The 14748-nt window shown below is 38.6% G+C and overlaps 1 protein-coding gene across 1 annotated transcript in view; it reads left to right on the top strand.

Moving 5' to 3' along the window:
- The window catches only part of LOC103624316 (peptidyl-prolyl cis-trans isomerase CWC27 homolog), a gene marked incomplete at its 5' end in the record, with an annotated part of 32069 nt that extends 18148 nt beyond the window's left edge, over nucleotides 1-13921 (top strand). The window contains one exon of the mRNA XM_008643547.2: nucleotides 13510-13921. Within this exon, the coding sequence (XP_008641769.2) occupies nucleotides 13510-13672 (163 nt within the window). The remainder of the gene's footprint in view (nucleotides 1-13509) is intronic.
- Nucleotides 13922-14748: the final 827 nt, after the last annotated feature.

The following is a 14748-nucleotide window of genomic DNA, read 5'->3' as shown; positions in this document are numbered from 1 at the left end:
CAAACCAGCGCGGCCAGGCGGCCCAGGCGGGGGATTCTGCCCCTCTGCTCTGCTCTGCTGAGACCCCACCTGCAGTGCTGCATCCAGCTCTGGGGTCCCAGCACGGGAAGGACATGGACTTTTATGAGCTGGTCCAGAGATGGAACGCAAAAATGATCAGAGGTGGCTGGAATACCTCTCCTGTGAGAAAAGGCTGAGAGCTGAGGTTGTTCAGGCTAGGTTAGAGAAGGCTCTGAAGAGACCTTATTGGGGTACTTATTTCAGTAATTAAAGGGTGATTAAAAGAAAGAGGGGAGTGACTTTTTACTTGGGCAAATAGGGACAGGGTGAGGGGTAATGATTTTAAATTAAAAGAGGAGAGGTTTAGATTAGATACTAGGAAGAAATTCTTTACTCAGAGGATAGAGGCACTAGAACAGGTTGCCCAGAGAGGTGGCAGATGACCGATGGCAGTGGGGTTGGACTGGGTGACCTTTAAAGGTCCCTTCCAACCCACACCATTCTATGTTTCTATAATATGAACATTGCATTGAGGCAATATTCTGTTCCTGCTTGAAAACTGTGTGGTAATCTGTGTTCTGATAAATATGGCTTTATGTTGTTACTTCTTCAGTTTTGACTTCATGGAAAATGCCAAATTCATCCTGTTGGACCTTCAATATTCAGTGTAGAAACTGAAATACTAACATGTGAAAGTTGTTCCTTACCAGATGAACATGATTATGCGAAGTGCATTAAAATTGTTGCCACCAGGGAATCAGCCAAAATCTGTGTCATCCTCAGTAGAAGGATTTGGTCTGTTACTAATCTCATCAGTTCACAAGTCAGGGCTGCAAGTAGACCCTCAGCTGGTTTTAGAGTTTCTGCTACAGTGAAGCCCAGTAATTTTTCCTTCATTCTACGCCTGGCTAGAAGTTTAGAATTTCTCCTTCATGATTCAAATCTCATCACTGGCCTTTATCTGCTCTCAGTAATGCACTCTGCAGCCTTTTAGAATTTGTCTGAGACTGCCAGCATGCTACATAGTTCATTTAATTAATAGCATGTGATGCCAGTGCTTCATAACTGAACCACTGCAGTGTTTCCTGGGTGGAATGTAAGGTGTTATATGTGAACACAAAGCTTCTTAATCTTTACAAGAGATCAGCTTTTTCCTTCCCTGTGGAGTGCTGTCACAGCTGTAACTAAGTGACAAATATAAATAAGTCACTTAAGTATTTTTGGAAGTATGTCTAGACTCTGAAACTTAGTCTTTCTTTTTATTTGAAACAACATAAATCCATTCAGCTTTCAGATACACTGTAGGGCAAGAAAGAATGAATAAAATGGGAATTTGGAATGAGGTGGTAGCTTTCCACATGGTTTTTCAGTCTAAAATTCTTGTGGTTACTTACCTTTGTTGAGTCTAAACTATTCTAAATGTTGGTTAATTTGAGGTATAGGAAAAGGTATGAATCATGAGGCATTTTTTAAAATTGAAGTGAAAAAGTCAATACCTGAAAATACCTTCCAATTTGCACAAAAGTTGTTGTGAAAATTGTGTGACGTAAAGGTCTTCTGTTTATATTTCAGGTCTTGCTTAATGGATTGTTTCATGTCCATGTTGTGTAATTACTAGTGTTGTCGAAACTATTGTCCTCTAAGTTATTTGTAAAAAAACCTCATGTAAGATAGTGAGGATTAAAACCAATTCAAGTTAATTTAATGACACTGCTTACTTTAATGCACTGTTTAAAATCTTGTGCCTCTTAAAAAGCTTTTAAACATATCTTCTTGGTCACAAAATATTTTGATTTGCACAGTGATGCTTTACATAGATCAGATCACCTGATTATAGCAGAAATTGAAAGGAATAAGTCTGTTTTTATTAATTTATTGGTTCTCTGGACAAAAAAACTCACAAAAGTTCAGTGCTAATCATTTGAAGTGCAGCCTGGTTTATATAAGTCAGATACAGTAATCCAAATTTCGGAAAACTGTCACTGAGGCCACTTAAATATTGTGGGAATGTTGGGAGCGAATGCTAAGTTCTTTTTGCCAGGACATTAACTGCAGTTTGAGTTACAATTTTTTACTCAGTTTGTAGAGATAGTTTTATGTTACTCCAGAACAAACAAAAAATAAATCTGTATATTGAATGAAGGTATTATTTATCCAGCATCAGTAGTTATGCCCTCTATCTTCTTTAAGAAATGTTTTGTTAATAATACAAGGAAAACTCCTTTCAGAATATTTATGATCGGTTTTATGAGAAATGTGGCACAGTTAGGAGTGGAAACACACAATATTTTTCTTACTTTGTATTCTTACAGTAAAAGGCTTTGTAACAGAGAGAGAGTTCGGTCTTGAAATAGTATCAAGTCATTGATACAACAGACTTTTCAATGTCTGTTGTAGAGTATAGGCTAGAATTGGTTTGGGCTTGGATCTTTTTTAACTGAAAAAGCAATATCAGAATCACGTAAATGTTCAAGTTAGCCAGACTGTTTTTATGTTACAATATTTAATTTCTAGTAAGAACTAAATCACAATGCACAGTGTTAGTATTTACTCTATATACATTTGATAATATGTTCCATTTTATTTCCAGGATTTCCTATTTACTGCAGCATATACTATTGAGCTTTGCAGGGTGAAGTTCTTCAGGATAGACACCTGAAAAATACTGATTATATTTCTTTTATAAACCTTGCTTTATATACATTTTCTAAAATGCAGTTTTTTCTTTACTACAATACCTCAGATTTAGGATTATGAAATATGGCTTCCTCAAGATTAGCACTAGTCTTTGCAGCTTCAGTTGCAGAAGCTTAACTGTGACAAACACAGTAAACCCCTGAAAACTAAGCTGCAGTCTTTTTTACATGCTGATGCTAGCTTGGGGAATGACAGAAAAAGTGCTGCTGTAATTTATGCCAGTGAGGCACAAAGATGGATTAGAGCCATGTTTGCTCCCCTCCTCCCATCCAGACTTCAGCCAGCGTTCCTTCACTAGTCTGGAAAAACTGGCTCTATATTAGGTCTCTCCTGCTAAGGCCATTGATTTACTCAACTACATATTTTAAAAGTTGACAAAATACTTACTTGATTGTTACAAAGGATAAATGAATGCCAGAGATCTGTATTAGAAACACATTGGAAAGAGAGGTTTCTTTTCTATTTGGCAAAAAAATAAGCTTTTGTTTGGGTTTTAGGACTGCCACTAACCTTTAAAGGAAGAAAGAAAAAAACTCTTCTGCTGTAAATCTTTCTCTTTTTCCTCCAGTTTTGTCTCCACCTTCACCCCTGTACTACTAGAATATGGTCAGACCTTTCTTGATCTGTAAATGCCAACCCCCTACCCCACCGCTTCAGTCAGTAATTCATACTAACAAATCGTTCTTCTGCTGATGTTGGTTGCTTCTAGCTGTTCAGCATGTCTGAGAATCTCAGCATTTGGAGTGGGGTTTTTTCTTGTTTATTTTTTTTAATTCCTCTATATCTGAGCTTATTTGGACTAGGCATCTGAGCTTTGACTACTGTTTGACTTAAATTCAGAGATGATCCGTGCTTTAGTCAAGGGATATCTAGTGTTAGATTTACAGTCTGGAAATCTTACTTTTTTTTTATTGCCAGCAAATCTAGTGAAGAATGAAAAAATAATCTTCTAAATCTTTTTTAGCCTGGTTTAAGCTTCCCGCATATTTACACACCTTTTCAGGCACCCCAACTTCGTCTCAGTATTGACATACTTAAGTAAGGATTTGGATATATTTAGAATGAGAGAGAAAGGGGCAAAAGAGAAGGGAGGGTGTCTAGAGAAAGCTGAATTTTATGAAAATGTGAGTATTTTTGTGCTAGAAATACTCTCCTTTCTTTTCACTCCAGCTCTGCTGTGGTGATACAATAATGCCTGACTGTGTTAACTTGGGGAGGTGATTTGCTGACTGACTTCAGAGTATCAGATGTTGTACAAGCTATTGCCAGAGACAGGATGCTGGACTGGATAGATCACTGCTCTGTTCCAGTGTGGTGATTCCCATGTCCTTGTAGTAAATGCTATGTAGAGTTTTTCTTCACTGATGTGCTTTCTGGAACAACATCTGGAATTTGCGTTTTAGTCTTCCATACCAATCTACTCTACTAGGAGCAGTTGTCTATTTAAAGCACCCGTCTTCTTGCATTAAACTACTTAACATTTTTGTGAAGGGGTCAAGGATGTAGTATAAATATACTCTATATGAATTGTTACAGAACAGAAGCAATATCAAGATAGGATAACTGAATTTTATATAGAAAAATACCTATTGCTTGAAAAAGTAAGTCATCACAGTTTTACATAGTTCTCATACTATGAGAACTCATCACATTTTCCCACAGATTATCATTGAATAAGGTGAGCTTTTTCATAGTTAAGGTGATTTCCATTTCTCTTAGAAGGTTGCTTACAATTAAATGTTCTTTCAAGAGAAAAAGATTGTTAGTACTATCTTGAACAATCCAAGGATACAATACTATATTAGTCTTTGCCAAGATTAGGTTACTTTGTTGTTAGCTTTGCAAAAATTGGTATCTTTGAGGTTCTTTTTAAGCTGGAGGTCCTATGGTTAGTGAAACTATTAATTTCGTATAATTTTTGCAGTGATTATTTTGTGGTAAAACTAAGCATATAACATTCAAATAAACTATCTCAAAAAGTATTATTTTAGAAATTTCTGCAGAAGTTCTGTTCTGATAATTTTATGCTGTAGGCCAATACAATGAGAAAATATAAACAATTAATTCTTTGTCCTGTGGAGGACCCAAAACTTGCTGGTTATTCTGAAAAGGTTAAGCCAATTTTCAGTCCTCCAGTAACTGTGGTATACAAGTTCAAAGGGTTAGTCGTAGTTAACAGAAGTGTACAGGCTGACTTTGTATAATATTTTTAAAGCATGTTTTCATGAGTTTTACTTGCTTAACACTGGGGACATTTTTGCTTTGTGCAAGAGCAGCAGTCATACCTCCATTGTTGTTGTGGTTTAACCCAGCCAAGCCCCAGGCAGCTGCTCGCTCACTGCCCCACCAGCAGGATCAAAGAGAGAAATGGAAGGGCAAAACTTGAAAAATTCATGGGTTGAGATAGACACAGTTTAATAAAGAAAGCAAAAGCCCCGCACGCAAGCAAAGTGAAAGGAGGAATGAATTCCCTTCCTCCCATGGGCAGGCAGGTGTTCAGCCATCTCCAGGAGAGCAGGGCCCCGTCCTGCATGACAGTAACTTGGGAAGACAAACACCATTGCTCCAAACATCCCCCCTTCCTCCTTCTTCCCCCCACTTTGTATACTGAGCGTAATGTCACAGGGTCTGGAATATCCCTTTGGTCAGTTGGGGTCACCTGTCCTGGCTGTGTCTCCTCTCAGCCGCCCAAGCACCCCCAGTCCCCTCACCAGCGTGGCAGTCCAGGGTTGTGTCAGCACTGCTCAGCAATAACAAAAACATCTCCATATTATCAACCCTGTGTCCAGCACAAGTCCAAAACACAGCCACCAGCCACTGTGAAGAAAGTTAACTACCCCAGCCAAAACCAGCACAAACAGCTGAAAGCTGAAATATTGTCAGCTAATAGTACTCCATTCATCTGAAAACCAGAAAATGCCTCTTTAGTGTCTTGAAATTAACCTCAGGAGAATGGGGTGGAGTGGGGGGGTTTACAGCAATAGTAAAATTTAAAATTTCCATGTAAAATCTGCTTATTGTATCATAATCACTAACATGGACTGAAACAATATTAATTTGATGTAGTAAGTATTTGATGTGAATACTTAACCTTTGAAGTGGACAGCAGTATGGCTGTATTTATAATTTTTCTCACTACTCTTCTGAGCATTTTTTTAACATTTAAAACTTCTGTGGAAAAACTAATTATTTGAATTTGGCTAGATCTGAATAACAAACCTTACTTCTCTTTTTAATTATCAAGTCAATGAACATGAAAAATACATGGTGTTACAAAAGCATTTAAAAAGGGACAAGATATCTGATCATTAGGAAGGGAGATGAGGAAAGAGAAACAAGTAATGTGGAATGGTGAAACAAGTTGTGAAAAAAAGAAAGACTGAAATCTCTTAGTGGTAACAATCACAGCAGAAACCTATGACCAGAAATTATTACTGGAAGGTATTGTGTGAGTCAGTCTCTTCTCCCAGTTAACAAGTGATAGGACAAGAGCATGTGGCCTCAAGTTGAGCCAGGGGAGGTTAGGGTTGGATATTGGTGAAAATTTTCTTCACCAGAAAGGTTGTCAGGCTTGGGAACAGGCTGCCCAGGGAAGTGGCTGAGTTACCATCCTTGCAGGTATTTGAAAGACATGTAGATGTGGCACTTCAGGACATGGTTTAGTGGGCTGGCAGTGCTGGATCAATGGTCAAACTTGTTGATTGAAAAGGTCTTTTCCAACCTTAGTGTTTCTATGGGTCTCTGATTATAAACTTAGTTAAAGTGAAATCACACCTGGTTTGGCAAACTAGGCTTAGTGGAAGTGTGTGATACAGTATAAGCTTTAAATACCAAGTACAGGGGTACAGGCTTTCGTAGGTAATTTACCACAGTTCCAGTGCTATGAGTTAATGAGACAAAAAATACTCAAGGAAATTGTTTTTTGAAACATCTTTTTTGAGACAGAAGTGGCTGTGTGAAACAGTGATAATTAGAGAGATGAATCCATCTTTGAGATTGGGTCTATCATGGTACTTAGGATATCAACCCTCACTGCTGTAAGAATCAAAACCTACTTCAAGTATGTGGTAAAAAATTGTTTTTCCTTTAATGATCTGTAAGGGGGAGAGACTAGGATTACAAGACTCCTTTGCATGGAAAGAGGGATGATAGGTTATGTTGCACAAGAAGAAAAAGCTGGATGGTGAGGCAGGGCAGACAGAAGCTACAAAATTTGCTTACAAGAGCTGTATTACACAGAGCACTTACTGATAGTTGCAGATTTCATTAGAGACATAAACATACTTCCTCTCTCCTGCTGCATTGTGTTTACAAAATTATTTGTTAAGGTCTTGGACACACTTATGCAAGGAATAATGACAGCAGCCTGATCCAAGAGGCTTGTTTTGCTTGTAGCATCTCAATTTAAAAAAAATCTGGAAAAATATTTGTAGTGGTTTGGTCCAAAATACTCATTACTGTTTATCTGCTGTGAGATAAGAATTAGGAGAAATGCAAAGCAGGCACCAAACTTGAAAGAATATAAAGAAGTTTATTAACAAACCTAAAAGAGGGAAAAAAGAAAAAAAAAAAATAATTATACCACCTTCAGAACTCTCCTCCTCCCCCCACCTTCCTCCCTTCTCCCACTGACAATGTGAAAAGACAACCCTTAAGATGTTCAGTCTGTTTACCACTTCCATAATAACCTTGTTTAGTCCATTTAGAAAGAGCAGTCTCTTCTTGCTCATGCTATGAAAACATTATCACAACGAGACAGCCGCCCACTTCCAAATATCGTTCAGTCCATTTAGGAAGAGGAGTCTCTCTGCCTGCGTGTGAGTCCTTTCCCCCGACTTGCAGCTTTTCCCGCAACTGCTTTCGAGGGTCCACTCTTGAAGTTTTTGGGGTACATTTTTAAGGTTGAGCCGTTCAGAAACAAAAACAGAGGCCCTTCTCCTTCCCTGGGAGCAAAGGGTCTTCATCATCTTCATCGTTAGGACTATCTCTGGGAGCATCTCTAGGGACTGAGGTTTTCTCCTTTCCCGTTTGGAGCAAAAGTCCTCATCTGGTTCATCTCTAGGGACTGAGGTTTTCTCCTTTCCCGTTTGGAGCAAAAGTCCTCATCTGGTTCATCTCTAGGGACTGAGGTTTTCTCCTTTCCCATTTGGAGCAAAAGTCCTCATCTGGTTCATCTCTAGGGACTGAGGTTTTCTCCTTTCCCGTTTGGAGCAAAAGTCCTCATCTGGTTCATCTCTAGGGACTGAGGTTTTCTCCTTTCCCATTTGGAGCAAAAGTCCTCATCTGGTTCATCTCTAGGGACTGAGGTTTTCTCCTTTCCCGTTTGGAGCAAAAGTCCTCATCTGGTTCATCTCTCCCTGTCCAAACTTCTCCACGGCTGGAACAGGTCCATGGCTTCAGGATGGCCGTGGCCCGGCCCGGCCTGGCCCAAGCAGGGCCTGGCCGGGCCCGCTGGGCCCTGCTCGGGTCCTGCAGCCACCTGTCCCAGTGCCGGAAACGAGAGAGAGCTTGGAGGGGGAGTTTGCCTATTCTTAAATGTGGATCACAGAGGTGATCACAATTTTAAGTGGCTTAAAGAATTGTCCATATTCAAACTGGCCAGCTGATAGGTTCTATCAGTTCCCAGAGGAAACTGTAAGCACCCCTTAGCAAGGACGTCCCTTCCGGGACTATGCTTGCTAACCTATGACAATATTAGATGTTATTAATGTATTTCCTCCTTCAAAATTCCCTTTGCTTTATGGCTTTGACATTCTTTTTGTCTTGTTTCTACTCTTGTTTCTCTTTCCTTGGTTCAACATTTATGCTTCTTTTCAACTGTCATTTGACAATTTTCTTCATTTAAATTTTGATCAATCTCTTTCTCTCTCTTTTTGTTTCTCATTCCTATACTTTTTTTTAGTCTTTACCTTCCTCATTTTTTTCTTTTGTAGTCTCTTAACTGAGAGTGCCAGTGAGTTCATTCTTCCAGAGCAGCCTAATTGTTTTCCTTGGGAGAAACATCTCCTTTGCTTTGATCTGTGGATTCTCATCTGTTCACTTGAGTTACTTTTCTATCCACTGCTTAGGTATCTTGAGGATGATGGAAGGAAAATGTTAGAATGTTTCCTACATTAATTGTTAATGCTTTTACTACAGTATTTACTGTATTTGAAGGAAAATGCTAGCATCAAGTAGAACATAATTTAAAGAAAGCAGTAGTATTTGAGTACCTCTCGTTGTTTTCGTTTTAAATATGGGATGCATTGTGAAATTGAGAAAAGTAGGAAGCATGTTACTTGCAAGCAATGTTCAACTCAGAAACAACTGGTAGTACTAGTAGTTATGGTCCATAGTGGTCCCATTTTTTAAGACGGCCTATACAATGCAAGAGGCAACACTGAAATTCTTGACACGGATACTTACTCCTTCTGTGTTAATTTTAAGCAACCTCATGGAAAGAACCAATAACTATCATAAAACATAGCCATAATGTTCAAAATGATGATACTCTAAATTTTATAGCAACATCATTAGTTTTATTTTGTATGCATTTAATGCAAAAACACGGGGCATGGCACCAACTGCAATGTTTTATGCAGGCATCTCCAAAGTGCAGGCATGTGCCTAAAACTGCTTAAGAATTGACTGCTGCTCTGCCAGAAGCTGTTACCCTTACAACAGAGTTGGCAGGGTGTAACTTTTGCTCACACCTGTTGATGATTTCCTGTTTAAAATGCTGATGTAGGTGAGTGCAAGATAATGTCCCAGGCTTCCCTGCAGGCTCCAGGAGATTTGCTTTGTAGGGTCACCTGGGCAAGGAAAGTTGAAGGGGGCAGTAGGGAGGTGGTAACAGCCAACAGCTATATCAGTTTGAGGAAAAACGTGTGGTCTTAGGCAATACAGCTTTGCAGTTTCATTTCAGTTAGTATAAAAATCACTGATGCACTGAAACCTGGAGGTTTCAGCTTCAAAAGTAGAGCAAAAGCATAGTGCTTCCCTACTCTTGCCAAAATTGGAAATTATTCAGTTCACTGATTGCCACTTCAGTTTCTCCCAAAGGGGGTTCTGGAAGGGCCAAAGCTGTTGGACTACCAGGCTTCTCTTTACGCTACACTTAACATGACTACCACCTGTCAGCAGCTGGCATATGGTTCCGATCCCGTGCATGGCTCACACATCTCAAAATCAGAGGGATTACAGTATATCATATCTTTTCTTACAAGTACTGTCTCACTAGAGTAGTTCAAAAGAGCCTGGTCTGTTTGCTGACCTGAGAATATCACTAGGCCGTAAGAGTTTCCACGTAGCTTTGAAATCCTGTGCTGTCTCTGAAACTGTGTTAAATTAATTTGGGTATTGCAGTCTAACGTTTCAAGACATTCCATTTTTGGAATACAGAAGAGAGCCAACTACTGAGTGTTCTTTAGTAACACTAAAGGAAAGAAATGCAGTACAGCAGAACAGCTGCTTCCCCATTACATGGGATAGGACCGTGGTTGACCTGTAGGATGCTGTCATCTGGTCAGGGTAAAAATCAACCCTTTTCAGTAATAAATCCATGCAAAGATTGCTCATTCTGGTTTGCAGCCCACTCTTAATAAAAGGTGTTAAGAAAATCTTTTTGTGATTATGTCTTCTAATAAAGAAGGACAACAATTGCACACCTAGATACTTCAAACCCAGAGTCATCAGTTTGGGCAAGCTATTCTATTTTACAAATTTTTAGCAAAAAAAACTAAGCTGCAAAACTTAGGATTTGTTTTCTTTTGAGTTTTGCTTGGTAGAACTGACTACCTCTCATCCTTTAAATTTTGAAGAAAAGTGTACTTTAAAAATGAATGTCTTTCTTATATAAAATGAGCTGTCAGCGATCAGCGATAAGCACAAGTTAGTGGATTCCTGAAGACCAGAGATAGGTAAGTGCTTTCAGCACAGTGATTGCAGAAACTTAACTGGGCAGCCAGCTCCTCAGTGAACCCAGGAGCATGCAGAAGGGAAGAGAGCTATAAACTGAACAAGGAAAAGTCTTATGAAATTTGTATTTGTGGAACTACACCCTAGCTCTGCACTTGGAAAATTATGCAAATGCAAACTCCTGTTGGAGGAACTTGAGTAAGATAAGTTTAAATTCAAATGCTTAATATAGAAATAATTGTTAAATGCTTCTTATGTTCCTTAAAAAAAAATTTGCTTTTTAAAAACAGTATTCAGTGTGATTTACCATTTATATAGGTGCAGGACAGGTCTACCTGTGAAGATGTGTGACTTACTAAAATAAGCTTAAATTCACAGAAGGAAAATATTTCTTAAAATCTGCACTGCAGTCTGTGTTTATTTTACTTTACCTCGGAGATGCTGCATCTAAAATTGATTCTGGGAATATCAAAAAGTTTCTTAATATTGGCTTATTTTTAATCACAGCTGGGAATGCCTTAGTGGAAAGTTATGAATAAGAGTCAGAGACTATGACTTCTTTCAGCTCTTGGGGAGAAGTAAATACTGCTTAGTCTGAATCTACTGCATCTAATTTGCAAACTACTTGGGACACTGTATGGCCTGACCCAAGAATTAGAGATGTATTTAATTTTAATTCCTATTAGTTATATCCTGCATGTTATGTCCTGTGCTGTAATATTCCTGGAAAACCTGAGTTGTTGAAAGGACTAAGTGTGACTACAATTCTACTTACACTCCTATAACACACTTTAAAACCATGCACCAAGGCATGACTCTATCTCTTAGGCCTGTACTTTAATTCAGACTAGGATAGAGTGATTTGATATGTGTACTCATCTTTAATAAGTTGAGAAGAATATGACAAATGCAAAAAGCATGTTAGCTAAAATAAATTACTTCAGTCCCTCCACTGTGAGACAATGTTTTTATAATTAAACTACAAATATGCAACCATGAGTCACTCTGATGGTACATTATGTTATTCTGAATTGTAGAGATGACTAAATGAAATAAGTTTGGGTGTTAGTAGTGTAGACAGGGTAATAAACTACCTAAGTTTTTTACTGGAAACAACTCTTTAAGTGTTTATGAAACGCACATGTCAAGAATCAATTGTGATGAAAATTCTCAATTTTTGTTTTTAGGAATTTTCTAAAGCATTCAGGCAGATCCCATATGGTCTATAGCTTTGAATTTTTTCTGGCTTCTTAAATAGTACTATATTGTAATCTGCAGTAACTGAGCTTTTTCTCCCTCCCTTTCTTTATGCGTGGAGATTTGCATTAAAGCTCTTGGAAAACTGTTGAATTCAGAACATCTTACGTGTTGCAAGACACCAATAAAGCAGTATTTCATTGGCCACAAAACTTTCCTTTTGAAACTTGTTTGTTTTTCCTGGGTTTTCTGTCACAAAGACTGTTGACAAAGACATGTCATAGTCAAATCATAAAGATTGATATGCTTAGATTCAAATCAGTATAGTTCTTAAGTTGTCCCATCAAAGTCAAAGACATTTTTGAAATCGATCCAGATCCAAAGATTAGGTGTGGTTTTTGCCTAGACATATGAGTTTGCCATGAAAAAATTGTTTACCACCTCTCTGGGCAACGTGTTCCAGTGTTTCACCACCCTTGTCTTAAAAAATGTCTTTCTTATAGCTCATCTGAATCCATACTCTTTTGGTTTAAAACCTTTACCCTTTGTCCTGTAACAACAGGGCATGCTAAAGAGTCTGTCACCATCTGTCATATAAAGTCCTGTTGTGTACTGAAAGTCTGCAATAAGATCTCCTGAGAGCCTTCAGAACAGTCCCAACTCTCAGCCTGTCCTCACAGGAGAGCTGCTCCATCCCTCTAATCACATTTGTGGCCTCCTCTGGACTCATTCCAGCAGTTCCTGTGCTGGGACCCCAGAGCTGGATGCAGCACTGCAGGTGGGGTCTCAGCAGAGCAGAGCAGAGGGGCAGAATCCCCTCCCTGGCCCTGCTGGCCGCGCTGCTTTGGATGCAGCCCAGGACACGTTTGGCTCTCTGGGCTGTGAGTGCCCATGGCTGGGGCATGTCCAGCCCCTCACCCACCCGCACCCGTTAAGTTCCTCTTGGCAGGGCTGCTTGAATCATTTCCCCTTCCAGCCTGTGTTGATACCAGCAGTTGCCCTGACCCAGGTGTAAGATCTAGTACTTGGCCTTGTTGAACCTCCTGAGATTCACATGGGCCACTTCTCAGTTATGTAACAGTGATGTTTTGAGATTATTGGAAATTTGGCGAAATTAGGAAGTATCTAATGGGGGGGAGACTTCTAATCAACAGTAGGAAAAACATTGACTTGAACAAGGCATTTGTTTAGTCTGGTATTCAGGGAATTAAAAAGCATGATCTGTACCAAGTTAATGTGGAGCAGCGGGACATGAAGCATTCCCCTTTTGATCTTCTGTGTACCTACTTCAAGCATTTTCCTTGTAAACTCTTCCCCACTTTTGTAAAATCTTCCACCCTGGTGAAAGGTGTTTAAAGTGACTAATAGGAAAACTTGAGAAACACTCCCTGTTCTTGGGAAAAATTTGCCATACATTTTGAAAGATATGCTAAACAGAAAAAGACAAGAAAACAGAGTTTAGTATGAGAAATAAAATCCAGAGACAACTCTATCTGTATTCAGCTGTATTTTTCAAAAGGAGTGTTTACAAAATTATTACCTTATAAGGATCTTTTAAGAAATTTTTTTTTAAAAAACACCAACAAAAGAAACCCAGGTCAGTTCTTTTTTGCTATGCCCAAAAATAAATCAGAAATCTTGCCATGCATATCATAATTACAAATCACAGCTTCTATTCTTTCACTGATTTGGAGTTTGTTGTTTTGATTTTTTTTGTAGGATGTCACATGTGCTTCAGTTTGAAGACAGAAGCAGAAAGGTGAAAGATGCAAGCATGCAGGATGAAGACACTTTTGAGATCTATGATCCACGGAATCCTGTAACTAAGAGGAGAAGAGAAGAAAGCAAGAAGATAATGAGAGAAAAAAAGGAAAGGAGATAAAAGGAGTGTAAAGCTAGCCAGAGCTGCCTTGGAAAGTGACTGCAATAAAGCACTGGCTCTTTTGTAAGCTGATCCTAAAAATACCACTGGACAAGTGTGAAAAAGAATCTCTCAAGAACCTGTCATGCAGTTTTGAAGCAGAGCTATCATTGTTTCTTAAGTTGCGTGGTCAAGTGCTCTCACTGCATTCATTATCCAACCTCTCTAAAGGTTTTTAGAATTACGTATTTAATAAAACAGCTGACTTGACTTTTGTCTGTGTTTTAATTGCAATAGTCAAAATCACTGTGTAATCAAAAAGTTTTCATGAATGAGCATTTGTCAAAGTGAGAGTGAAGTTAGAAGATGGAAACCCCATCTGCAGGCTTTTAAGATTTTATGAAACTGCAATTTTAATTATTTTCATTATTCTTTGAAAGACATGTAAACTTTGCCTGCCTGAACCACTTTGACACAGGATTAAGGTGATGCATTTAGAATGGTCCCAGCTTTCCTGAAACAAGCTAAGTTTAATTTGAGAATCTGGCTGTTGCCTCTTTCTTTTGAAATATGCATTCCAGTACAGATCACAGCTTGGGAAGCTGGGATAATACATTTTGGATGTGTTATTTCACTATCCATACCACATGAATAAAAAAAGAGTATCTGAATATGCTGTAATGGTTGCTTAAACCACTTGTTGCAATACCAAAAACATTCCTTTGGTAGAACTTTCACTGTAAAGTAGCGGGTAATGAAGATTGGTTTGTTAATTAGTCCAGTACAGAAACAGAAGAAAATGTCATCAGTCTCATTAAAAGCATAACCCTGCTTTTAACAATTATTCTGTCATCTAAAATTGAACAGCTCAAGCTTCCAATTTATAGGTTTTCTGCATTTTTTACAACCCTGGGTGTTAATATTTTTACAGATAAACAGGAATTTTTGTTGCTCCTTCTTTACAGCAGTTCTGGTGCCACAGGAACATGAATTATCCAAATGGGCAATAGCTAAAGAAGAGTGAACAAGATCTTTAAAAAGTGCCACCAGAGCAGTGTTTTTGCTGATGTTGTTTTTAGAACAAGTTCAGTAAGGTA

This window comes from Corvus brachyrhynchos, unplaced genomic scaffold (genome assembly GCF_000691975.1).
Source record: "Corvus brachyrhynchos isolate BGI_N302 unplaced genomic scaffold, ASM69197v1 scaffold131, whole genome shotgun sequence".
Lineage (NCBI taxonomy): Eukaryota > Metazoa > Chordata > Aves > Passeriformes > Corvidae > Corvus > Corvus brachyrhynchos.
The sequence above is the reverse complement of the archived record's forward strand: the minus strand, read 5'-3'. Positions and strand labels throughout refer to the sequence as shown.